The sequence below is a fragment of the Rhipicephalus microplus genome, chromosome 2 (assembly GCF_043290135.1).
Source record: "Rhipicephalus microplus isolate Deutch F79 chromosome 2, USDA_Rmic, whole genome shotgun sequence".
In the NCBI taxonomy this organism is placed as follows: Eukaryota; Metazoa; Arthropoda; class Arachnida; order Ixodida; family Ixodidae; genus Rhipicephalus; species Rhipicephalus microplus.
The window spans coordinates 14,373,963-14,400,525 of record NC_134701.1 but is presented as its reverse complement, the minus strand read 5'-3'; the positions used below and the strand labels follow the sequence as shown (position 1 = coordinate 14,400,525).

Below are 26,563 nucleotides of genomic sequence, written 5' to 3'. Positions count from 1 at the left end.
ACGTCCCTGTAGCCTCCGCTTGCGACGTCAATCACGATACCCGTGCACGCGAGAAAGTCGCTACCGAGAATTACAGGCACGGAAAGACCAGGGAGATGCACAAAGCGCTCTCGGCGTGCGCGATTCTCCCAACGCACAACCAACCGCGCCGCGCCGCACAAGGTGGCGTAACACTTGCGACGTGGAAAGCAGTGTCGCAAGCTCGAATGCTGACAGAGTGGTCGCGCAAATGAGCCCCAACCTCTTCGCTGAACAGCGAGATAGAAGCCCCACTATCCAGCAACGCCGCAAACTCTCGACCAGCGATCGTAAGGGCGATGAACGGCACCGGCGTGGCTGGAATGTCATGTCCCGCGCGACACACCATCGGTGCCAGAGGTTGCCTCACACTCCAGTGCTCTCTTACTGCTGCAGCCGCCGGCAAGGGGGAGCTCACCGACGGCTCACCCCGTTTCCCGACGGGCAGGGAGACCCTTGTGTCGGTTGGGGCGCGTTGCACTCATGCGCGGTGTGACCACGCTCACCGCAACGGAAGCAGACAACGCCTTTTCCTCTAACAGGGGGGAATTCGGCGATCCTTTCGAGCTACGACGTGTCCGTTCGCTAGCTGCAGCGGGGGCTCCGCGATCCCATATCCCCTCGTGCACTGGAGCACGGGGTTTCCATTCTTGTTCACGCTTCCGAGCAACGGTGGCCGCCCAGCCGTACGAGTACGAGTGCAGAGCGTGGTGCGACACGTCGAGCGCGTCTCGGTCTCTCGCGGTAGAGGCCGCCTCATGGTTCGGGGAACCCCTGTGTGACGAGTCACGACCAGCCCACGCACAACGAGGCTCGAGAGAGGCGGACGGCGGGGGCGGTGGGCGATATGCTCGCGCCGCCAGAATGTCGCCCTGAATACGCTTCGCATTCGATGCCAGCTCATTTAGGTCACGATAACGGGCGCTCCGAAGGTAAGCTGCGAAGGTTGGATGAGCCTGGCGTATGGCTCGCTCCACCTCCTCGGCGTCTGATGCCGTAGGATTGGCAAGGAGGTAGATCTCCTGCAAAGCCCGAACGTACTCGAGAACAGATTCGTCGGGATGCTGTGTGCGAAGCTCTAACTCGCGACGCATGCAATGCTCGTATTCAGGAGGAAAGAATTCGCTACGAAAGAGTGCCCTAAACTCTTTCATCGAGCGAGCTTGCTGGCCGACGTGCCGGTACCACCTCGCCGCTTGGGCTGTCACCGACACGGGCAAAACAGAGCCTAGCATAATGCTGTCGCTCAGCTGCGTAGCCTGGTAATAGCGGTGCAGCGCATCGAGGTACTCTGTGGCACTGATGCGGTCCGAATAACCGCTGTACTAAGGCAGAGGTACCCTTAGGCTACTCGTAATGCTTAGCTGAGGGGACTCGGGGTCTCCCTTTAAAGCACAAGGCTGCGAGCGCACCGCTTCCAAGAGAACGTTTAGGAGCTTCGCCACAGTTGCGTGCAGCGGTGATTGCTTCGAGGCGGGCGCGGCCGTAACAGGTGCGCACACCTGTTCCCCAACATGCGCGTCCGACCGAAAAGGGCCAGTAAACGGCATGGAGGAGGGTAGGGTTTGCGCTCCGACTGGTGCTTGAGGCCTCACGCGACTGGCAAACGGGTCGACAGTGGAGTTGGGTGGCCCACGTCTATCGAAAGCGTCGCCCACGCGACTCTCAGGCCAGCGAGCGTCGGTGAACGTGATGACGTTCTCGGTTAAGCGAGCAGGCTTGCAAACGACATCGTCAACCCTTTGCGCTCGCGACCACGACGGGTCAGTAAGCGCATTCCCGCCAACACCTGAGTGCCCCCGGTAGGAAGGACTGGGTGCGACTATTTGAGCTGTCAACGGTGCTGCTGACGGGGAAAGGTCAGCGAGCGGAGACTGCGCCGGGGACGGGCCCGTAAGCGCGTGAGTCTCGAACAGCTGATACAGCCCGTTACTGGCTTGGCTACGACTGTGGTCCTCGTTCAAGCGACTCGCATCACCGTAGGGGGCCCCGAAAAAGGGATCTCTCCCGGTTAACGAAAGCTGATGGTCGCCGAGAGGGCCGTACCCCGTGCTGTTGCAGCCGTCCGCCTCGAACGAGATCAAGTCCATCGCCACAGGATCGAACAGGAACGAGCGCCTCGAAGGGGTCTGCTCTGAAGCCATGCCGAAACCAAGTTGGGCGCCAGTTATGTGGGGATAGGTTTGCACAAGGCTTACCGACTATGCGCAACCGTGTAGGGATGCGACGTGCTTCACTGCCGCTGCGTGCGAAGATGTTGCGGCCGGGTTCGTTGTTTTCTCCGGCACGGTGCAGAAACTACGCACGAGGCAGGATATCTATAACAACGGGCTTATTAACCCAAGATGCAGAACAGTGCGACACTCATGGGCTTGCAGGCCGTATAGGGAACTCCGCCAGACCGAGCAAGTACGATTGTCCAGGGCGCTACGACTCCCGCACAAGGGCCGAAGTCGAACGCTCGAACGAAAAGCCGCCTGCTAAGCAGCGTGTCAACCTCTTGTGGAGGCCTGAGAGCACCTGCCGCGACGAGCGAATCGTCGGGCGCAACACAGCTCGTAGGAGAGGAGGATGTCACGCGCGCCCACTGGGAAATGGCGCTGCGTTGTGACGTAGGCCCGCGCAGCGCACCCGCGTAGCGTGCCGGATATGCCAGTGCGGAAAGAAGCCGGTGGTTGACTGGCCCAGACCAAAAGGCGTCCTGTCAGCCATCTTGGCGGATACCGGTGCTTATGCGCACCCGGGCTACGCTGGTGGCGCGCGTGTGGCAGCTGGGGAATAAGGCGCCAGGTAGGAGGGCGCTCTCGATTCCCACAAGTGGAAGCCTGCGAGTTTGTCGCACGTCGAATTCAAATCGGCGGGGCCTCACCCGAAAAGTGTTACATTATCTGGCGTCCATGACAGGACTGGCCGACCAAGTGATAATGTCTGGGAGACTGACGTAACTCTGAGCGTGCAGTATGTAGGCGTCCCTTTATTGTTTTGTTGGTAGACAACTATTTTTATCAATGAACAGCACGAAGCTTGATAAGCTGATTGAACAGGGCAGGGGTTTTGGTCTCGAAAGCAGAAAATTGTACGATTTCTTGGAAAGAGAGCGCAGTAAGCGTAAAGAGGAGCATGATGTGGAACGCGCGGATTTCAGACAACTAGCGGAATTCGAAATGGTGCAGGAAACGGGAAAATCCCGGCTCCAAATTCAGAAAGAGAAAGAGCGCCTGGGACTGTGTGCGACGCAGTCGGGTCTCAGCTTAGCCGCTAGAACGCCCACTAGCGTGACCGACCGTGGCCCGAACAAGCAGTCGTACCTGGATCGTGTTCAGCTACTGCGTCAGAGAACCGATAGTAGAAGGCGCACGCTTGAGACATGGGATGCAAGGCACAAAAAGGGCAAAGAGTCCGTAGATGCCAAACTGCTGAGAGCCGGCCAAAATAACACTATTGATGAGTCGAACATCGGGTTCACGAGTGAACCTAAAGAGTTAGCTGCTGAAAGTCCCATTGTGGACACAAAGGCCACTGAAGACCGCAGTGGTGGCGACGAGGCGCTGTGCCTGGAGGGTCTTGTTAATACAGAAATGCCATCTGTACTGGACTTGGCACAGCCACCCTGTATGTGCGTCGCCTTGGCAGCTAACTACATGTGTAGTTCGTAGAACCTCCGGTCCGGCAGGTGAGGACGCCTGTACAGACAGCTTGACAGATTCGTGCGCTGACGCACACTGCGAGCTGGGCAATCTTGGGGCAAGTAGTTCTTCCAGGTGCGAGCGGCGCAGCCCTGAAGAAGACGCTTCCATTGTTCACCCGTCAGTCAGTTTCCCGCTTGTCAGGGTGTCCGCAAGTTATCGAAAATCTCTACTGTTTTGACATTACAGCCGATGAGACAGGCGAGAGAAGTTCTGCTCTGCAAATGTTGCAAGTGGATTTCACGAAAGTGAGCACTGGACAACGTGCAAAAAGAAAAAAAAAACGCCGCAAAGGCAGAAGGGAAACGAAGGGTGCAGGGTAACTCGGAAAAACAATAATCACTCAACGGCAAACAGCAGAACGGAAACTTCGTTTGTGTTTTGTGGCATTAGAGAGTCGAGCGCGTTCTTATGCTCCAAACCACCCGACGCATAGAAGGACCAGGGAATCAATTGTTCGTATAGCTTGGAAGAGTCAAGCCCCTTCGCTCCATTGTCCTCCTCGAAGCGCGGGGTGTATGGCGAAGCAGCGCCTTTCGGCCGAGCGAGACGACGTGGCTCGGAGACCCGTTTTCGTGGAACGAGGCATCGATGAGGACATGTCTACGGGGTGTAGACTAACGACAAACAGGCATCCGTGTAGCGCCCATCCACTGTTTTGTCTGCACTGGTTGCTTCGAACGGCTCCCCCCAGAGCGTGGCCACCTCAAGCGCGGATAAAAGTTATGTATATGTACGTCGAAAAGTAAACATAACCTTCAAGGCTAATGAGATATTTTTTGAAGCAATATTCATTTATGTCTTTCGATTTCGGAGCATTCCATAAATGGGGGACGAACAGCTTAGTTATTCCGGTGGTTTTTTTTTGCGTCATCTGTGTGCTTGTAGACGATGTTCTGTTGTTTCAACTTATTACCTGTTCGTTTAGGGAAGCTTTGTTTTAGGGACGTCGTTATTTGATTTACTTGCTTTTTTTAAGATACTGGTTGGCCTTACAATTGAAGTATATCACGGTGCGCATATGGGATAAACATGGTGCTATGATATTCAAGGCTTTCCTCTCTATTATTATTTTGAAATGAAGCGCTTTAGTGTGCAGCAAGTTGAGGAACTGGACACAGGCGATCTTGCTGATTCCTTGCTCGTTCATCTTTTTCGAAAGCTACTTGTGACTAAGTGACTTTTCTATACCGCTTAAAGCGTGTATGTTTAAATATGTGACATCAAAGAAGGCTTCCATTATTTCACTTTGAAGTGTGCAGTATTTTTGTTATTTTCCTTTCGTATGTGTGTGAGCCTGTCGTAGTGCGCAGGTTATGACTTTCATCGTATAGTGACTGTGAAGTGTAGTGTGTCGTTTGTTCCCTGTGATGTCGTCCACATCAGTGAAACGGTGCGCGAAAAAGAAAACTCATCGGTGGACGACCTGAACACTGCAAGCTCTCGAGCAGTGCGCGTTTGTGATTTTCTTGAATATTACGCGGCAATATTTTTGTAGAAGGGGGCTATGTCACAAACGACTGCAATTTTCGTTTCGCCCGTGTGTCCCATCGTCCAAGGAAAGGTGCTTTTGTGTTGGGAGGACGACATCAGGCGAATAAAGACCCAGCACGGTGCCGCCGCGTCTTCCCTACACATGTACCGAAAGGGGCACACATTTGTTCGAGAAAAGGGAAATGACTTCCGGAGAATGAAGGAGCACGCATACGCCCCGAGAAATTTTTGACTTCTTCGGTATCGGCAGTTGACGTACAGCCAGTAAGAAGGGCGGTCGTCGGTGTCGCGAGTCTCTCGTGGGCGGCGAGCATGGAGTGACCCGCGCAATGTATTGAGACGGCTGCGATTCCGGGCACCCTCGTCGTCTACCAAGCCGGCGAGATCTTCAGCGGCACCCGTCAACTCGCCTACGTGTATCGAGAGCTGGCCTGGTTCGTATGGAACATTTTATTGTGACTTTTTTTAAACTGTTATTTTAATTTAACCAGCCTTTTTTTTAACAATTGTAGTTGTGTGCACTGCGTCGCATGTCGAAGCTCAGAAGCGCGAGCCTGGGCTTTTTTTTTTCTCGTGAATTTTTTTGTCTCTTCTGTAGTTGGATCCTGTTGTTGTTTTAATAATATTCCGCGTATTTGCCTTTGGTATGAATCTTTTGTAGTGTTCTTTTTGGAGCATATTTTGTTATATAGCCGTCCGTAGCCGTTCATAGCCTTCGGTAACTAAGAAGTGAACTAGGGGGTTCGAAAAGAAATAGATGAGTGGCAAGTAAAGGATCACGCTCACATCTATGTATTTTTTTTTTAATTTTTGAGAAGGCTTTGTATTTTGCTCTTTTATTACGTGATGGACTTTATTATCGCTTTATCTACTCATACTCTTGTGCATCACAGTTGGGCACCACGGATTCAACGCTCTACCGCGATTCCGTGTTCCACCATCCAGCAGCTATGGTCAAGCGCCCTTGTATGCATTCAGTACAGGCCTACACTGGACGCTGTTATCGAGAAGCGCTGGTGTTTCTGAATGTCCAGTCAGAAAGTATTGAAATGTGCACCACGTTTACGGGGTCTCCACTTTTTTACGTCTTTGAGGTAATTTAGGAATCGAAAAAAAAACATTCCATCGACGACTTACCTGCCTAGAGATGACAGCCAGCGCCAATCCTATCGCAACCAGGTAGATGAGCTGCACGGCAGCATGGCCTAGTAGACGCCTGCGCATCGCAAGAATGCAACGTTACAAAACTTCCAAGACCATATTCATCTATAATAATGAAATTGAAGATGCGCAAAAGCATGGAAAACCAGAGAAGATCAACGTTGACAATAAACTCGAAAGGCGCACTGCGGCGAAACAAAAAACACATGACTGACCCTTCCTTCATAGTAATAGGTACAAATCGAAAGTGAAACGTGCCTGCATTGTAGTTGGTCATTTATAGTGCAATTATATCGGAGAGCTAGAATAATTTCTATGGACACTTGAGAGATATATCACCGCTTGAGGTTGACTCACTCAGGCTGACGCCTAGCAGTGCACCTGCGCCGCGATGGCTAACGCACTTGATAATAATTAAACCTCTGTGGCAGCGGATATTGTTAACATGTCCTTGGAAACCACATATATCATGCTGATATGGCATCCACTAGCACATAATTAACACTAGTCCTCGGTATGAACTTCTTCAAAGTGTCCTGAAACGCGAAAAGAAACGCAACGTACGTTCTGTGTTCTCTCCAGCCCCGTTGTGATTTACGACAAGGCGAGCGTCGAAGAGCTATGTTTAAATATGGATGAATGTTATAAACAAGGATTGGGTAGCATGCACCTTCTCGCGGCGTAATAAAACGTCGACAAAATTGTACTTCTCTTGGAAACGCTCACATAGGGACGGTAGCGACAGCGCGTAAGCTTGAGCCAGAGCTCCACGCGGAAGCCTCTCATGACATGACTCCTCTGATTTCAGACGCCCTACTAACAAGACCACTCTGAGAGATATAAAAGACCTGTTCGTTTAGCCTTCGTCACGGGTTTCTGAAGTGTGTGGTAAATGCCCATTAGCATTTATATAGAAAGGAACGAATAGATAGAGAGAATCGATACATATATATGTATATGTTGCGCGTATTATATATATATATTGTTACGACACTGAGGGGAAGCATGGAAGAAGAGCAGAACGAGCTTGGCACGAGCGGGGATCTGCCAGATCCCTGGACTCTCACATTCATCATATCTTGTAAATGTGATGTCCCCGCAAACACGGACTGAACCCTGCTCCTTTCAGGATGTTTTCACTCGTTTCTCAAACCCACGCATAAAAAAAAGGAAAAGAAAACCTTCGGTGTAACGAATGGGTATGCCGGAGTGGAGTACATGGAAGGATTATTTCTACTGTTCTCACGCCCCCCCCCCCGCCCGCGCAAACACGAGGACCGGGCGGCGCCTTGTGGTTTACAGCCAGTGTGACAGTGTGTGGTGGAAATAATCCGCGCGCACCCTTCGTATTTGTGGCATGGGGGAGCAGCAGAGCAGCTTTTGTTAGTTCGGGGATCGCGACCCTGCCGCAGCGCCTGTGCTGGTCCAACCTGACTTTTCGTCAGCCTCCATGGCTCCAGGGCTCATTACTGCGTTCTGCGCGGATGAAGAACACCCGCGGCGTTGAATGACGAAGAAGCGGCGGCTACGGAGAATTTCGCGGGAGACACCGAGCTGCATGGAAACGTTGAGACTCGTTCTGGACATCGGCTCTTCAAGTACCAGAAACCGGGGTCGGTTCGGCTGAAAACTTTTCGGCACAACACTGCAAACTCCGGACATTGGCCATTACAGACGACGCACTTTGTCGGAAGCATCGGGACCATTGTTCGCCCGTAATTAAAGTGTCTTGGGACAGCTCGCCCATCTCTCTCTCGGAGGCTTGAGTTTGTACATTGTTACTTGCTCGCCTTTGTTTGGGAGAGGCTTTTCTACTGGCGTGAGCCGTTGGGGCGGCCGTCGAAGATGTACACTTCGACTGACAAGAAAATATGCCGCGTCGATAGTGGCGATTGATTTGCGGCCCCGGTAGGGTGGTGTTGGGTCCTACAAAAAGGGACTACGAGACGATACGAGGGGAGTCAGAGATATACGATGCGATGAGCTCGAAATGGTAGAGAGACCGAATGGAAAAAGAATATAACAGTGCGACGAGATAACGATGAGACGCGATGAGATGATGACTGGGGAATGGACGGTATGATGAAGAATAAAAGTTAGGGATAGGAGGCGAGTGAATGGAACGTTACGAGAGAAGGCTAAGATGGAAATCACTGAGAGGCACGACGAAGGCGACGATGACGAAGACGATGACGACGCTGACGAATTGGACAATGACCCCTGCAAGAAGCCCTGAGCCGCGACTCGAACAGCCAGCTCCGAGGCCCCCGTCAACATGGACCTTTCGTGAGACGGACTTTATGCACCTTATGTAGATTAGCTTTGCGGGAAGAGAGGTGGCGTGTTGAGACATTGCGGGTTTTAGTAACTGATAGCTCCATCGTTTTTGTGTCGTCATGCGTTTACTTTGTATCGTCGCACCACTTTATTGTCAAAGCTATTTTCCTTATGTATCCTGTGTCAAATGTCGCGAGTGTCTAAATCATGTGTTATAATATTGTGTAGTGGTTGATGTACGCGGGTATACGATATTTGCAGTTAGTAATAAATTGAATGAGTCAGTAAACAGAGACAGGTCGTAGCGTCTCTTGCTTCCCGGCCCCAGTGTGAATCCCTGTATGTGAGAAGTGATTGAGACACGTAGCCAAGAGGGAACCGGGTAGAAAAAGGGTTGAGTGTCCTTTCTTCTCTTTGGCAATCAGTGGCGTAGCGGGGGACGTCTCAAGTGGTGGCAGCGGTGGGATTACTGCTGGGGCAGCGGTGCGAGATTCCACCCTCGTACTAGAGAAGGAGAGGCGACAAAATAAACGAACAGGCTACAAAGATGACCGACAGATACGACCCACTAGAAATGAGCGCGCTATTGTTAGCGGGCATGATTCCATCCTTTACGGGAGGTGATACGGGTCGGATATTGGGGTCTTCTTGAAAATTTTGGAGCAGGTTGGTCGCTTGGGTGGATGGCGGGATAATGAGCTGGTCTGCATAGCACGATGCAAGATGGTAGGCGCGGCGCACGATTTTGCGTGGTGGGATGATGGCGTCGCTGCGGCTGCAACCTTTTCTGAGTTCAAATATTTGGCCCTCAAGAGGTTTGATACGGAGCCACTTATCTTTAAAACGGAACGGTTTTTAAACGCGAGGCAGAAGGCAGATGAGGAGGTGAGGCCATTTGCAAGTTGCTTGCGCATCCTCGGGACCTCCACCCTGGCGAGCTCCGATAGTCAGGATCCGGTGAAAGCTTCATTGCGCCGCGAAATTCTAGCCAAACAATTACACTCGAAATTTTTATTAGGCCTGAGGGATCCGGTCCGCAGATTTGTTCTCTCCAAAAACATTTGACGAGGCCATTGCCATAGCGGTCAAGGAGGAACAGAATGACAAAGTGTCGTGGAGCCATACGTTACCCGTTCGTTACGCAGAAGAGAACACGGATATTCATGAGATGCATTGTCGCCTTGACCGCCTCGAAAAACTTGTGGAGAGCTTGGCAGTACGCATTAAGGTGAAACACAATTGGCAGGAATTCCCGAAGTGACTCCCTTATCCCGGCGGGTGCTATAACTGTGGCAGTGTTGGTCTCATTCGGCGAGAATGCCACCGGTACCGACGACGAAAGTGGAATTCGACGGGTGGCAGCCGCATTCACAAAGGCAATGAGATGGTGGGAAAATTCGAATCTGGAAACCTAGACGCAACTCTTCCGCATGACGTTGACGTGCAGAGGTCAATCGCGGTCGTAAATATTCGCAAGGAAACAAGCTCCGTAAGAACGAGTCGCGGTTCACGGTGTGTGGATGTGGTTAAGGTAATTTCCGTGATCGAGGAGGATGTTCCGCCACTGAGCGAGTGTGTGTTCGGGGGGAACGCTCACACGCCGGCGCCACTGGGTGAAACAAAAGTTATCAAGGTTGCTAGAGCGGATACAGACGGCTTAGCTGCGGTTTCTATATCGAAGTTCCCACGAGACGATGAGGCATTACCAGATGGAGTTGCAGATATGGAGTTGAATGAGAATGGGTTTTCTAAGGATGCAGTTGTCGGAGTCTTGGTCGACACGGTGGTAGACCGAACGTTAGAGAGAGTGGATGAGATTGAGGAATGCCTAGATCGCAACGGGGTAGTTTTTGTGGGGCCAGAGGGAAACTTCAGCACACTCAATGTACACCGCACCAAACCCGGGCATGCGCAGCGGTGGTCCTATAAAATAGCTTCGCATATGCCCCACTCCGTGACTGAGTTGAGTAGGCGGAAGTTCGGACCATCTAACGAGGGTCCGGGACACGGAGTCGGGGAAGAGGTCTGCATACGGTAGACGCTGAGCGCTCGGGGATCGGCTAGGGTCATAAGAGTCCGCAATGTTGTATGTCACTTTATGTTCTATCATTTCTACTCGGTCATTGTGCATGTTACTTTAGTAAAGACCTTCTGTCGAAGTTTAAGTTTTTTATATTGTTTTGCTTTGGCTTGTACACTTGTTTTATCTTGTTGATTTTGTTTTCAAATGAGGCCAGGAAGGAGATGGCACGCGAGGGTAATTCAGTGTTGCTGCCAGTATGACCTATGTTCTCCCGCAATCCCGCTTTTTTTGGTTTGAAATGTTCGATAAGGTCTTAAAATTTTGTGCATGTGTGGAACGAAAGCGTATCAAATTGTGTGTATCCTCTGTTCGGTTCTGCCGAGATTTAACAGTGCAGGTGAAGTGTGTGATGTGCTCGCATGGTAGTGAACCTTCCGCACGCATGACTGAACGTTGTGTGACAAACCATCGGACGAGCAGCTGTGACCAGTGTGCGTTTTGTCCACGCATCATCCACGAGTTTCTGCGGTGATTCTCAAGGTTTCAAGTGTGTTGTGCGCGGTAGAAACACGGAATCAAACTGCTTCGTGGTGAGTGATGATTCAGCGACAATCACATATTAGTTCCTCTCAGCGACGTGCTGCCGCCAGGGCTGAATCACAAGTGTGCTGTGTTCGCATACCGTATGCCTAAGACTGCCGCAATGTCTCAAATTCACTGCGTAACCCGAAGGCGCTATGCACCCGCCTTTTTCGTCTTTGAAATTTGCCCGCTGGGCAAATTCTTCTTCAAGATGAAGGGATTGTGACGTCCTCGCAAACACGGACTGCACCCCGCTCCTTTCAGGATGTTTTCTCTCGTTTCACAAACCCACGCATAAAAAAAAGAAAAAGGAAAAGAAAACCTTCGGTGTAACAAAAGCCCCGTGTACATGGACGCGACGGGGGCGGGCTGAGTTGAGTGGCGGGTTCAGCTTACCTCGACGCGCCCGAGTTTATATGAACTCGCACGGACGAGTTGAGGTGAGCGGTGATCGCAGCGACGCTTTGCGTCGAGGCGAGCCGAAAGCCCGTCTTCCGGTACCGGTTTCCGCTCCTCCAAGCCTGCGCTCTCGCCGCTGTGGGCTGCGGTTGTTTACGCAGTTGTCGCTCCGCCACCGCGATGGCTGACTTGGTATTTTTTTCTCAGTTTGCACCAGCTGTACTTTATGGTTGTGTTGGTGTCTTGGCTAACACGCGATGGCAGCAGTGGTTCTGTTGCGGCACAGCGCTCGCCGCAGGCGTATCCGCAGCCTGACGCACCGTCCCCTGTTCACCCCTGGCTGGTCTCTCCAGGAATTCGCCGTACCGAATATAAATAATATTTTCTCGCGTAAAACAAAGATTCGTATTAAACTTACAGAAATAAATATCGTTTCTGCACCCTTTGAAATGATCCAATGTGTATATTTTTTATATGGAGCGCCACACAGACCGATAAGTGCCTGAACATGAACAATATTGCAAATTTTTCAAAGTTCATGTGCCAGCGCTTCCAAACTACTTTCTTTGCGACTCGTGTTTTTCTCCCACTTACCGTCAACAATGCAAGCAAGCTATGCAGCTGCGTTGTCTCTGGAAAAGTTGAAAAGCTGTAAAAATTTCTGACTTTGGTCAAGAACACTGCATTGCTTCCCCGCAAAGCACATTAACATACACTAGTGGTGAATGCGTTTTAACAACGAAATGCGGTTCTTTTCCTACCGACTAGAATCGTTTTACCGTGCTGCGTATAATATTTCACTTTTTCGAAGTTTCGTCGCAACCTAACTGCCACCATATTTAAGAAATTAACAGTTTCTTTAGAAAATTGGTTCCAAAAATGAATAGTGTAGTAATGTGACCAACCATTACTTTTTAGAGTGTAATTGTAGATGGTCTAGCGTACTGTCTGGGATATTTGGCGTGGAACGACCCTCATCTCCTCCAAAACCCGAACACTAAACCCGAAAAAACGTTCGAAATGCCCAAGTCCATTCAGGGATTCATGAAACACGAATTAAAAAGAGCGAAACCAACCCTGGACTACGCTTTTCCTCTGTGGGAAATTACATTTATTGGTAAAGGCACTTAATTTTTGTGATAAAGTCAATTTACATAACTTGCAAAAAACCCAAAACAAAACTTACAAAGAATAAAATACCCGAAAGTATTTGCCTTTTCATAGTCGAACCTGGCTGTGAAGAACGCAAAATAAATGCAAGCGGAGTTGGAATGCTGCGCATTAGTCGACAATTCTGTGAATTTACGCAAATGTATTCTGTTGGCGAGGTGACCAGAAACTTTATTAAAGCGTTCGTGTGCACGTATTTGAGATTTCTGGCGCACAAGCCGATTTCCTGCTACGGGCAGAGCAAAATAGCCGGTCGTGAGAACGATAACCAACAAGCTCTCGTAGGACGTGCCAAGCAAGATTTAAACGTAAAAGTGATCTACATTTACCGCATAACAGAACGATGTCCTCCGCGCGTACCGCGCGTACCGGCCGACAGAGAAAGAGCAACGTCGGAGTGATGGGGACAGGGGAAGCGAAGACCGCGACGGGCGGGAGAGGTCACGAGCCGTCAACTCAGCGCGACCGGTTATACATGCCCTTTCTGAGCGCGGCGAGTTCGGTGAACCTACCCCCTGTCTCCGGGTCGACGGGACTCGCCGCGACGACTCTCCGCCTCGACGCGTCCGCTTATACATGGGGAGGGCGAGTCCAGAAAACCTGTTTATTTCGACTCAATGCGCCCTCGTCGGGTCAATGTAAACGGGCCTAAATGGGCATTCCAGAGCAGAGTACCTAAAAGGATTATGGATTATTTCTACTGTTCTCACGCCCCCCCCCCCCCACGCAAACACGAGGACTGGCCGGCGCCTTGTGGTCTACAGACAGTATGACAGTGTGTGGTGGAAATACTCCGCGCGCACCCTTTAGATTTGTGGCATGGGGGAGCAGTAGATCACCTTCTGTTGGTTCGGGGAATGCGACCCTGCCGCAGCACCTGTACCGGGTCCGACCTGACTTTTCTTAAGCCTCCGTGGCTTCAGAGCTCATTACTGCGTTCTGCACGGATGACCACCCGCTGCGTTGAATGACTAAGAAGCGGCGGCTACGGAGAATTTTGCGGGAGACACCGAGCTGCATGGAGATGTCGAGACTCGTTCTGGACATCGGCTCCTCAAGTACCAGAAACCGGGGCAATCGGTTCGGCCGAAAACTTTTCAGCACAGCACTGCAAACTCCGGACGTTGGCCATTACAGACGACGCACTTTGTCGGAAGCATCGGGGCCATTGTTCTCCCGTAATAAAGTGTCATGAGACAGCTCACCCATCTCTTTCTAAGGCTTGAGTTTGTACATTGTTACTAGCTCGCCTTTGTTTGGGAGAGGGTTTTCTACTGGCGTGAGCAGCGGGGGCGGCCGTCGAAGATGATACACTCTGACTTACAAGAAAATATGCCGCGTTGATATTGGCGATGGCTTTGGAGCCCCGGTTGGACGGAGTTGGGTCTTACAAAAAGGAACTCAGAGACAATACGAGGGGAGTCAGAGATATACGATGCGATGAGCTCTAGATGGTAGAGAGACCGAATGGAAAAGGAAGATAACAGTGCGAAGAGATAGCGATATGAGGCGATGAGATGAAGACTGGAAAAGGACGGTATGATGAAGAATGAAAGTTAGGGTCAGGAGGCGAGTGAATGGAACGTTACGAGAGAAGGCTAAGATGGAAATCACTCAGAGGCACGACGAAGGCGACAATGACGAAGACGATGAAGACGCTTGATTGATTGATTTGTGGGGTTTAACGTCCCAAAATCACCATTTGATTATGAGAGACGCCGTAGTGGAGGGCTCCGGAAATTTTGACCACCTGGGGTTCTTTAACGTGCACCCAAATCTGAGTACACGGGCCTACAACATTTCCGCCTCCATCGGAAATGCAGCCGCCGCAGCCGGGAATCGAACCCGCGACCTGCGGGTCAGCAGCCGAGTACCTTAGCCACTAGACCACCCGATGAAGACGCTGACGAATTGGACAATGACCCCAGGAAGAACCCTGAGCCCCGACTCGAACAGCCAGCTCCGAGGCCCCCGTCAACATGGACCTTTCGTGAGACGGACTTTATGCACCTTATGTAGATTAGCTTTGCGGGAAGGGAGGGGCGTGTTGAGACATTGCGGGTTTTGGTAACTGATAACTTCATCGTGTTTGTGTCGTCATGCGTTTACTTTGTTTCGTCGCACCATATTATTATCAAAGTTATTTCTCTTATGTATCCTGTGTCGGATGTCGCGAGTGTCTAAATCATGTGTTATAATTTTGTGTAGTGGTTGATGTACGCGGTTATACGATATTTGCAGTTAGTAAGAAATTAAATGAATCAGTAAACAGAAACAGGACGTAGCGTCTCTTACTTCTCGGCACCAGGGCGAATCCCTGTATGTGAAAAGTGATTGAAACACGTGGCCAAGCGGGAACCGGCTAAAAGAAGGGTTGAGTGTTCTTCCTTCTCTTTGGCAATCAATGGCGTAGAGGGGTACGTCTCATAAATAAAGGCGTCTCACTGTGAAAAGATCGGTGGAAGGTGCGGGGTACAGCGGAGCAATCCCAGGCGAATGATCACGGAAGCGCTACCACAAGAATTACGCCGAAGCCGCCAACTGGCTGGTCTACGACCGCTCTCTATGGATTCGGTTGCTGATGGCGACACCTCGCACTCTTCGTCCCAGGCATCGCACAGCAACAATCTATATAATAACTTCCCCTGTACATTCCTTGGCATTACTGTCTGTTATATCTCATTAATATTGTGTTAAAACATGGAAATACATACGAGCCCTTAGGTATACACTTCTCTCCCTTATATATATGTATATATATATATATATATATATATATATATATATATATATATATATATATATATATATAGATATATATATATATATATATATATATATATATATATATATATATAAAGTCAAGTAGATACACCGTGAGCGGTCACAACGTGGTTTATTTCGACGTTTCGGCCTAGATTCTGGTCTTCATCAGGATTGAAGGCACAGTTTGTTGGTGTTCAGCTTTATACAATCTCAAATTAGAAGGAAAGAGGCAAACAAGCAAAAAAAGAAAAAAAAAGAAAAAAAGAAAGAAAGCAAGAAGAGAAAAAGAATACAAGGTGGACTCCCCCGGGCGCCCCTCTTCCACTCTTTCTTCCACTTCCCCCTCCATCTCTCTCCCCTTTGTCTTTTCCACCTTTCTGATGTCTGTGGCCTGTGCATGCTTCCCTTCACTAACGCATTCTTCCCAACCAGACGGCGCCTCCCGGCTCTGGCGGTTCGGTGTGGGACAAAAAGAGCTTTTTTAAGAAGTTTAAGCCTTTAACTACTCAGCGCCCCATCGACATTTCGTCGTAGAAAAAGGGCTCCCGCGTATTGGGGCAGAGGCTGGTAAGCGGGCGCAATGCGAATTTCTTGCCCGCTTCTAGATTACGCGTGCAGTAGGGGCCTCCCGACTGTGCACAGGGTTGCTGTTGGGCATGTCATGCTTGGCACAATTGATCGGGTATTAAAGTAAAAACAGAAAACAGACGACAGCTGTACTTAGGAGGAGTAGTTACACTTGGAATTGTTTAGAGTTGTCCATTACCTTTCGCAGCTGCAGTGCCGTGAACTCAGTTACTATTTTTATTATTGCCGTTATTGTTTACGAATGCTTTAATTGCTGCAAGTGTACCAGGATTCTCATTTATTCCTCTGTCGAGGGTGTCAAATCGGTGGATAAGGTTTGACTCTCGTTGTTCACGTTCTCGGTTTGATTTTAATCCCGTCTCTAAAGAGCGTTACTGATAGTTTGTCGAATGCATGGTCGGGAAGATTAAGATGTTTTGATAGGGGTAGATTTGGGGCTGATTTGGCATGGGCTCCGTGAATATTGAAGCGAATTTTAAATTGTGTTTCTGTTTGTCCAATGTACTGCATACTACACACGTTGCATTCGAGAAGGTGTACCCCATTAGAGGAATCCATGTTAGGTTTCCTCGTATGTTAATCGAAAACTTGGATTGTGTGCTGGTTGCTTTGTGTGTTTCCGCATTCATCTTGCTAGGAAGCGCAGCCACTATTACATAGAAAACACAACACAAGTGCTTAACTTCAACTAAACGTTTATTGCAAACGCCAGAGTTTATAAAAGGGGTGAAAAGAAAAAAAGAATAATAAAAGGTAGACAACAAAAAGCACACGTGCCAGTCCCGTACATTACTATTCGTTATTGTCTATAACCACATCCAAAAAACATAGTTCTTTCCGCTTGAGCGAGATAAAGGGTGCACTAACACACCCAAAATCATCGCGCGTCATTTCCGCCGCTTCTACTATCAAACGGGTTAATAAATCTCTGTCCCGATATAACACGCACGTGTTATCGAAGTAACGCACACAACCGGACTCCTTACAATGGATCGCCAAGTGACCATCAGTACCCTTCTGCACTTTATTGTGGTGCTCTTTTAGCCTCTCATTATTGCAACCTTCCGTTGTTCCCACATAAACAAGACCACATGACAAGGGCACTCTGTAAACAACCTACTGTGCACACTCAACATATTTATTGCAATGCTTAATTTGGCATCCTTTCTTTTCTTTTGAAACAGGATGGGTTTTGTGACATATTCTGGACAGTTTTTCGGGAGCAGACATGACCACTCGGACGCCCACCTCATTACTAATCTTATTAAGATTGTGTGCCACACTATGGATATAGGGGACAACAGCCAGTTTACGCTGCTGCAGGGAAGGGTTAATACGCTGCCTTTTTTGTTTCTTTAGGTCCCTATGGAGCGATTCAGCAACGCTTATGACCATTCGTAGCGGGTAACCTGCTGCCTTCAGTCGCATAACCTGTTGCTCAAAGCTCTTCTTCATGAGGTGAAAACAGGACTTCTTCAACGTAATAAAAAGGCATATTCGTGCAACAGACCTCTTCAATACTTTGGTATGGGCAGAAGAGAAAGGCAACAATAGCTTTTTTCTCCTGGGCTAATAAAGCCAACAAACGTGGTCATCCTGAAATTGCAACTAAAGATCTAGGAACCTGAACGTATCACCATAGGGCACTTCATGTATTAGTTTCAGAGGCTGAAAAACTGTCTCAAATACTCCAACTGTCAAAACAGCAACACTTTGAAACTCTTTGGCATCACACTTCAAAGAAACGAAGTAATCATCCACAAACCTGAAGATCTTGAAAACCTTAGTTCGCGACAACCTCTCATCAATTACTCGATCTAAGTGGGCCATAAAAATATCAATAAGGATGGGTGCAATAGCCGAACCAATACAAATACCCTGTTTTTGGATATAGGTGTTCCCATTCCAATTAACGAATGTGGACGTAGAGTACAAAGCCAGTAGAGTACAAAACCTCTCACTGACATACCACAAGTGTTCTGAAAGGTCACTGCACCATGCTCAAGCATGCACTGTTCGACAAATTCTAGAAGCCTTTCATGAGGTAAAGAATAGTACAAATCTTTCACATCTATGGACAACGCCTTCACGACAGTTTTGGCATTCGATATCGAAAAATTCACAGTCTGCTCAGAATTGCTGTTGTGAAATGGGTCATTAAATTGAAGAAGATTCAGTTTTTTCTGTAGAAAAAACGCCACAATTTTTTGCCTAGAACCTTTTTCCGAAATAATTACCCGGAACGGCATTCCATATTTGTGCGTCTTGCAACTAAAAAACATGTCTAAGCCCAGTTTATCAGTTTTCATGATCTGTTTAGCCAAAACATGCAATAGAAGGCTGTTGCACAAGTTTTTTGCAGCTGTTCGAACAGATTTGAGTGACACCTTTGGCTTAATGTCAAATACCGACTCAATCGCTCCTTGCGCTTTTGGAAAAACAAAGAACCAATCGGGAAAAAAACACAGAACCCACCTTCTTTGTCAGAAGGAATGACACAAAGTCCCGATTCTTCGAGGAATGTGACCACCTTCTTTATGGGCAACACTTGACACTTGCGCCTGAACTTTTCAAGCATATCAACGGCCTCGGAAATACACCAATCCTTTTCAAAACCCGGAGAACAACCAGAAAGTTGTCTCACAGGAGATAGGAACTAAGGTGCTTCAAGTCTTGGTTCAACAGTGTACTCGGGACCACGTCTTAACGTCTCTTTCAAATATTCAGGAAGAACGACGTCATCCATGGTGTGAATAATGTTACCCACAGTAGGTTTGTTCGGTTGGCGCTTGGACCTGAGTTGCGACAGTATTGTTCACTAAAGGCGTTCAGTTTCGCAGTTCACAAGGCCCCACAATTCACGCCAATTTTTCTTCTTCTGGTTTGTTGAGCCGCAATCCATGTAGATATGATTGCGCAGAATATCTCGGTAGAGGCCTGTCTGCCTGTGACACTCCGAACGCGGGGTTCTGCCAATCCGGTTTCCATGGCTTACAGACGGTTTAAAACCGCCACAAAAAGCCAGAACCTCTGGGTGTGTTAGCTTCATCCTTAAGCAAAACGAGAAACACCTGGCACGACATGTGACGAGGGCAACGAGGGTTACCAGATGGGTTCGGTGAAGAGACGGTAATGGTGAAGAGCCCGCCGAACTAGAAATGTAACTCAATAAACCATTATATCGGGCCAATTTGTAAGGATCCATCTTGCTAGGAAGCGCAGCCACTATTACTTGGAACACACAACACAAGCACTTAATTTCATCTAAACGTATTGAAAACGCCAGAGTTTGTGAAGGGGGTTAAAAAAGAAAAAGAATAATAAAAGGTAGAGAACAAAAAGCACACGTGCCAGTTCCGTACATTACTACCCGTTATTGTCTATCACCCCATCCAAAAAACATAGTTCTTTCCACGTGAGTGAGACAGAGGGTGCACTAACACACTCAAAATCATCGCTCGTCATTTCCGCCGCTTCTACTATCAAACGGGTTAATAAATCTCTGTCCTGATATAACACGCACGTGTTATCGAAATAAGGCACACAATCGCACTCCTTACAAAGGATCGCCAAGTGACCATCGGTACCCTTCTGCACTTTATTGTGGTGCTCTTTTAGCCTCTCATTGATGCATCTTTCAGTTGTTCCAACATAACTTGTCCTGTTTCAAAAGAAGAAAAAAGGATGCCAAATTAAGCATCGCAATAAATATGTTGAGTGTGCACAATCGGTTCTTTACAGAGTTCCCGTGTCATGTGGTCTTGTTTACGTGGCAACAACTGAAAGATGCTATATTGAGATGCTAAAAGAGCACCACAATTAACCCCTTAGGGACCGGTTTATTTTATTATGAGATTCGTCAAAACAGGTACCATTTTTTATTGTATAAGCGTCGAAATAAGCCACACCGAAACTTTCACTGCGAACGGGCTTACAGTTCACAAAATATGGCCCGTCACCATATGGTCACGCTGGGCCCTTAGGCTGCAGCAAAAATCACAAAGTGAGACATTTTATTTCAGGCCTTGATACATTGCGAAAAATGTAATTAGTAATTTGTCAGTCACCTAATTATTGTGATATGGTATGAAACACGAAATGCACATGCCGACATCACATTTTGTGCACTGTGTGTGCACCGAGCTGTTGCAGCTGTCTCCAGCGCACCTGCGCCTTTTGCCGTTAGGCATGGTTCCAACCAAGTGGGCTGTTTTGTCATACCGTGGGCCACAAAGCGCACTGTCATCAAGCCTCGACGTTCTTATACGGCCAGGTCTTTTTGGCTTGTTTTCCCATCGTGTGAGGTAGCTTTGAGCTATTCGCCTCCTGAATTCAAGTTGAGTAATGTTGAATCCTGTGCTGCGAATAAGTACCCAACCGTTACTTATGGCTATGTCGCAAAGCCAAGTGAATATTGGCCACCACCATTTCTTGCCGCGAATTGCAATTCGGTAGGCACCTACGTTCGCGTCCATTTGGTCAGTGCCTCCCATAAAGCAGTTATATTGGGGAACGGCATTAGGGCGAGGCACTTTGATCCTCTTCTTCTGTGCACGGGAATACCTGTCTGCAGATGAAATGGGCTCTACGCCGTGCGCGGTGCTTGCGATTGTTACAACAGAGTTGTCCATCCAGCGCACAATGATTATCCCGTCGTCCGAAAGCGCGTGCTTTTCGTACCCGCGAGTCTTGCGTTCGATCAAATCAGGCCGAGCAATGGGGCACTGCTTCGGCACACTGTTTTGCCTCACTGTGCCCGTGGCTTCATAGTTCTTTTCTTTCAGATATCTGAGTAGGTGAAGGCTGGTGAATAGATTGTCGAAATAAAAGTGAAATGGCAGATGACGAACTTCGACCTGAAGTTCATCCACCATTTCAAGGAGAGGTGCTGCTGCTTTTCCGAAGACCTTTTCATACCGCGTGCTTGTTGCGGTGTTGTTCTGCTTTCCTTGGTATACTTCAAAGTTTGCAAGGTAGCCATTTATGCCTTCAGACACCACACTTTGTAACCGAAGTGAATAGGCTTTCCGCGTAAGAATTGCTTGCAGCCATGACGACCATAATATTCTATCATACTTTCGTCATAACTCAATTGACACACAGGCTGAAAGTGCTGCAGGAAGTTTGCCTTCAGAACTTTCATCAGGGGGCGCAACTTTGTCAGTTTGTCGCTCAGCGTTAGGCTCGTATTGTCGGCACAGTGGAGAAACCGCATGATTTGCACGAAACGGTTTTTTTCGCATGGCATTGTATACCATTTCATTACGCATGTCGGTTCCACTGTCCCAGGAGCACTTCTTTCCCGGCAAGCGTTTGTAACCAGACAGAACCAGCACGCCAAGAAAACACTTGATCTCCTCTTTTGTGACCTCAGGGTCCGGCATAATCAAAAATAAAGCATAGCTTCTTGTTTGTTCTACCAAGAGATCTATGACACTATCATCAAAAAAGAGCTCAAATAATTCTACAGGCGAAAGGTTCCTGTAAGCGGCGAAATTTGGGTCTGGAAATACTGCGGAACTTTTCACAAGGTCACCATTCTTCCACTTGATACTTGAAGGCAAATTCCCGCCAGCGCTTTCATCTCCTGCTCCTGAGGAAATATTTGGTGGTTTATCGCCTTGTTGTTCATGCTGTGCGTCATCTTCATCAGAATCACACCCACCAATACGACGGCCGTCTGTAAGGACGGTTTCAGCACCTGCTCTAAGGTGCCTACTGCTGAGGTTTTCTATGAGGCCACCAGAATCCTCATCAGCGGAATCTTCGGCTGAGTAAATAGTAGCCTCCGGTGGCTCAATGTACATAGCCCACACATCTTCATCGTTCTCTTGGAGTATTGTGGTTATTTCTTCTAAAGTCGACCCAGGCAGACAATATATTGACGTATTAGTGTCGCGGAACTACCCTAGAAGGAGCGTAAAGCGAGGCAACGAAATTAAGCAAAATACGGAACTTAAAGGCCCAGCGTGACCATTTGGCAACGCGCAAAATATCACTCCTTTTCACAATGAACGCATCAAGTTATCTCAATCAAATTGTCACCGTAGGTTCTTCAATACAAGTACTCTACACGAACATGTATATCAGGGTATATCAAAAAAGAATATTGTAAAGAAATCCACTTACCCTCGGGAGCATTGCATGTCGACGCTCCGAAATACAGAACCACTGTTTCGCGCCCTTTTTGCGGCTCTCAAACATGGATGGATGGATGGATGGATATGGCTGTACCCTTTAGATCGGGCGGTGGCTAGCGCCACCAAGCCGTAATACCTAATGAACCAAAAACTATATTTATTTTTTTCCTTAAAAGGTGAGTTTGAGGATTCGTACTTTGCAGTGAAGAGTTTGATTTTTACTCGTGCCTTGATTTTAGCCGCCAATCAGATAACCTCCTTCTAGCTAAGTCTAACCGCTTAAAGTTTATTTTGCCCTCCCGGTCCCTAAACCCCAGTGCTTTGAAAAACTCTGCGCTATCATCCTGAACTATAAGGTGAAGCCCTTTACAGAACATTATCAAGTGTTCGGCAGTTTCTTCTTCCTCCCCACACGCACTGCATAGTGTGTCTACCCTTTCGTATTTGGCCCGATATGTCTTGGTTCGCAGTACTCCCGTCCTGGCCTCAAACAGTAGAGAACTACCCCGAGTATTATCTTAGATCCTTTCCTTGGCAATTTCCTGCTTAAAAGTTCGATAGATCTCTAGTGCGGACTCCTTAATCATGCCCATTTTCCACATGTCAGTCTCCGTTTTCTTCACTTTCTTCTTAACCGATAGTTCTTTTTGGTTTGGCCACCTGCTGTTTTCAAAGTATTTACCAGTCAACTTCCTGGTTCGCTTCCTCCATTTTGTATCGACATTCTTCATGTACAAGTAGCTGAAGACCTTCCTAGCCCAACGCTCTTCCCCCAATTCTCTCAATCGCTTCTCAAATTTTATCTTGCTGCTAGCTTCCGTGCCCTCAAATGATGTCCATCCCATATCACCTTGTACTCCTGATTTGGTGTATTGCCGTGAGCTCCTAAAGCAAGCCTACCTATTCCACCGATAGTTCTTTTTGGTTTGGCCACCTGCTGTTTTCTAAGTATTTACCAGTAAACTTCCTGGTTCGCTTCCTCCATTTTGTATTGACATTCTTCATGTACAAGTACCTGAAAACCTTCCTAGCCCAACGCTCGTCCCCCACTTCTCTCAATCGCTTCTCAAATTTCATCTTGCTGCTAGCTTCCCTGCCCTCAAATGATGTCCATCCCATATCATCTTGTACTCCCCGATTTGGTGTATTCCCGTGAGCTCCTAAAGCAAGCCTACCTATTCCACGTTGCTTAATTTCTAATCTTGCTTGAACTTCTGATCTCATGCACAAGACCGCATTGCCGAACGTCAGCCCAGGAACCATGACCCCTTTCCATATTCCTCTCACAACATCATACCTATTGTGATTCCACAGTGCCCTATTTTTCATAACCGCTGCATTCCTGTTACCTTTAGTCGTCACGTATATTTCGTGTTCCCTCAGATACTCGGTCCCATTGCTTATCCATACGCCCAGATATTTGTATTTATCTGTTATCTCTAGCGTGACCTCCTGTATTCTAAGCTCACTACCTTCGTTGTCATTGAAAATCATGACTGCTGATTTTTCCTTACTGAATCTAAAATCTAACCTATCTCCCTCATTACCGCAGATGGCCATGAATCTCTGCAAATCTTCCTTGTTGTTGGCCATTAGCACTATATCATCTGCGTACATCAATGCTAGTAGTGCCTGTTCAATGAGTTTTCCTTGTTTGACTAAAGAGAGGTTGAAGCCCAGTCCAGTTCCCTCTAATTTTGCCTCTAATTCTTGTAGATACATCATGAATAATAAGGGTGACAGGGGGCACCCCTGCCTAAGCCCCCGTTTTACCTCTGCAGGCTTGGACACCTGTTTTTCCCACTTTATAACTACCTTGTTACTTTTATAGATACCCTTTAAAAGATTAGTGACTACATGTTCCACGCCTAGTGTGTCCAGTATTCCCCACAATTCCTCTTCAACCACGCTATCGTACGCTCCCTTGATATCCAAAAATGCTAGCCACAGAGGCCTGTGTTCCTTTTCTGCTATTTCGATGCACTGCGTCAGTGAGAACAGATTGTCTTCCAACCTCCTGTGTTTCCGAAACCCATTCTGCAGTTCCCCTAGCACCCCCTCATCCTCTATCCACGCCTGCAGTCTTTCTTTTATAATCTGCATCGCCAGCCTGTAGACCACTGATGTCACTGTTATAGGACGGTAGTTGTTTATGTCAGCTTTGTCCCCCTTTCCTTTATAGATCATGCTCACCCTGCTAAGTTTTCATACATCGGGAACTTCACCATCGATTATTATTGTGCTCACTGCCTCTCTGAAAGCCTGCTTAGACTTCGTACCTAATGTCTTTATCAGCCTAATTGGGATGCCATTTGGGCCTGTTGATGTACTACTAGGAACCCTTTTCTCAGCCCTTTCCCACTCTTGTTGTGAAAATGGAGCCATTGCACCACTTGATTCGTCCTTGTCTATATTGGTGCATAAAGTACTTCTTTGTTGAAATTTTTCTGACACCCTTGTTCTTATATATTCAATAGCTTCGTCCCCTTCTAGCCTAGCACCTTGGGCTGTAGTTATAAAACTCTGCTCTAGGCTCGTCTCACTTCTTAGGGAGTATAGATGGTTCCAAAGTTTCGCAGCTGCCTTTCTATCTTTTTTATGTACTTCTGCCAGCCACTGAGCTCCCTTCCTTCTAATTTTTTCATTGATCAGAAGGGATGCATTCCTTCTACAGCTTTGAAAGTTTGCCCATTTTCTTTCAACATCATCTGTCGGTTCACACCGCTGCTTAGCATGTCTGTGTTCCCTAGAGGCTTCCTGACGTTTTGCTATGGCTCTTTTAACTTCCTCATCCCAACAACTTTTGGCTTTGTGTCTTTTTCCCGGGGTGACTTGTCACGCGTCTTAGCCAGCTCTAGCTCAAAGAGTCTAATTAGATTCGTGTATGTCCACACTGTCTTATTATCCTCCGTGATTACTTTCTCAATTTGTTCAGTGGCTATTTCAATCTGCCTTTCTGGATAAAAATTTTCCTGTAGTTGCTCATCTTGTCTCCTTCCCACTTTCACTGCTCTTCCAAAACATAGGTTGATGCGTTTGTGATCGCTACCCAGACTTCTGGATCAACCTTCATCTATGCGCATTCCCCTGAGCTTATCATACATTCTATGTGGCATCAGTGCATAATCTATCGTCGACTGAAGCCTTCCGACCTCCCATGTTATTTGCCCTTCACACTTCTCGGTACTGTTGCAAAGGATCAAATCAAGCCTTTCACACATATCCATGATCATTTTGCCTGTCGGGTCGGTATACCCATCTATATCTTCTATGTGCGCATTCATATCTCCTAGTATACTTATCTCGCACTCTCTTCTTAACTCTTGAATGTCCTTTGATATACACTCTACCATTGCCTGGTTTTCCTCTCTGGCTCCCATCCACAAGTACACGAAACCAAGAAGTGTCATTTGACCTGCCACTTTCACCTTTTAGCCATAAATGTTCCTTGCACTCCTGCTTGACCGTTTGCCAGTCTGTACTTTTATGATTGAATGCCCCAATACCACCCCCCTTTCTGCTGCCTTCTGTTCTATTACTTATTCCCACGCGTAGTCCGGATTGTTCGGAGGTTGTTCCATGTCCCTGAGATGTGTTTCTACAAAACCGTATACCATCGGCCTCTCTTCCCTTAGCTGTTCTTCTATCTCTTCCGACTTCAGCCTGTTCCTACCACCGTGCATGTTAATATACCCTATGTCTGAATTGGCTCGGCGCTCGTGGCTACGTCTATTTATGCCCCGGACTCTACCTATCATAGATATTGGTGCCACTATGGAATCGTATCAGTCCATACCACCTGTCGAAGAGTCTCCCTGGTTGTTTTCATCGTTACTAGCTATCCTGCACCCCGAAGGGCTCGCTTTCCCCCCAAAAAATCTACTGCGCGTCTAGCAAGTCGCCAACCCACCTCATGACCTAGCCAACCATCGAAGTGAATTCTGTCTCGTTGAAAACCCCCCCACCTATGCACCTCTCTGTTTATTTCCACCACCTCAAAGCCTTTCTCTCGACTCATCCGCCATATCTCTTGGTTTGCGTTGACTACCGCTCTTTGCAGGTTGCTATCACGCACTGGTACTTCCGGTATCGAGCATATCATTGTATACCTGAACCTTAGGAGAAGTGGCGCGCAGGTCATCGACGCCTTTCGCCAGTGTGGCTGCTAGTCCTGCTGCATCTTCATTTAGGACATCGTTTAAACCGCCTGAAGTTATCACGAGGTTTCGTCTATCAGCTGTCGTTTTGCGCTTTGCGCT

The 26,563-nt window shown here is 48.0% G+C and overlaps 1 protein-coding gene across 1 annotated transcript in view; it reads right to left on the bottom strand.

The window, feature by feature from the left end:
* Positions 1 to 26,563, bottom strand: part of LOC119169944 (adenylate cyclase type 3) — a 1,227,834-nt gene that overhangs the window by 474,273 nt on the left and 726,998 nt on the right. The window contains exon 11 of the mRNA XM_075886158.1: positions 6,336 to 6,414. Coding sequence (XP_075742273.1) covers positions 6,336 to 6,414 — 79 coding nt within the window. The remainder of the gene's footprint in view (positions 1 to 6,335; positions 6,415 to 26,563) is intronic.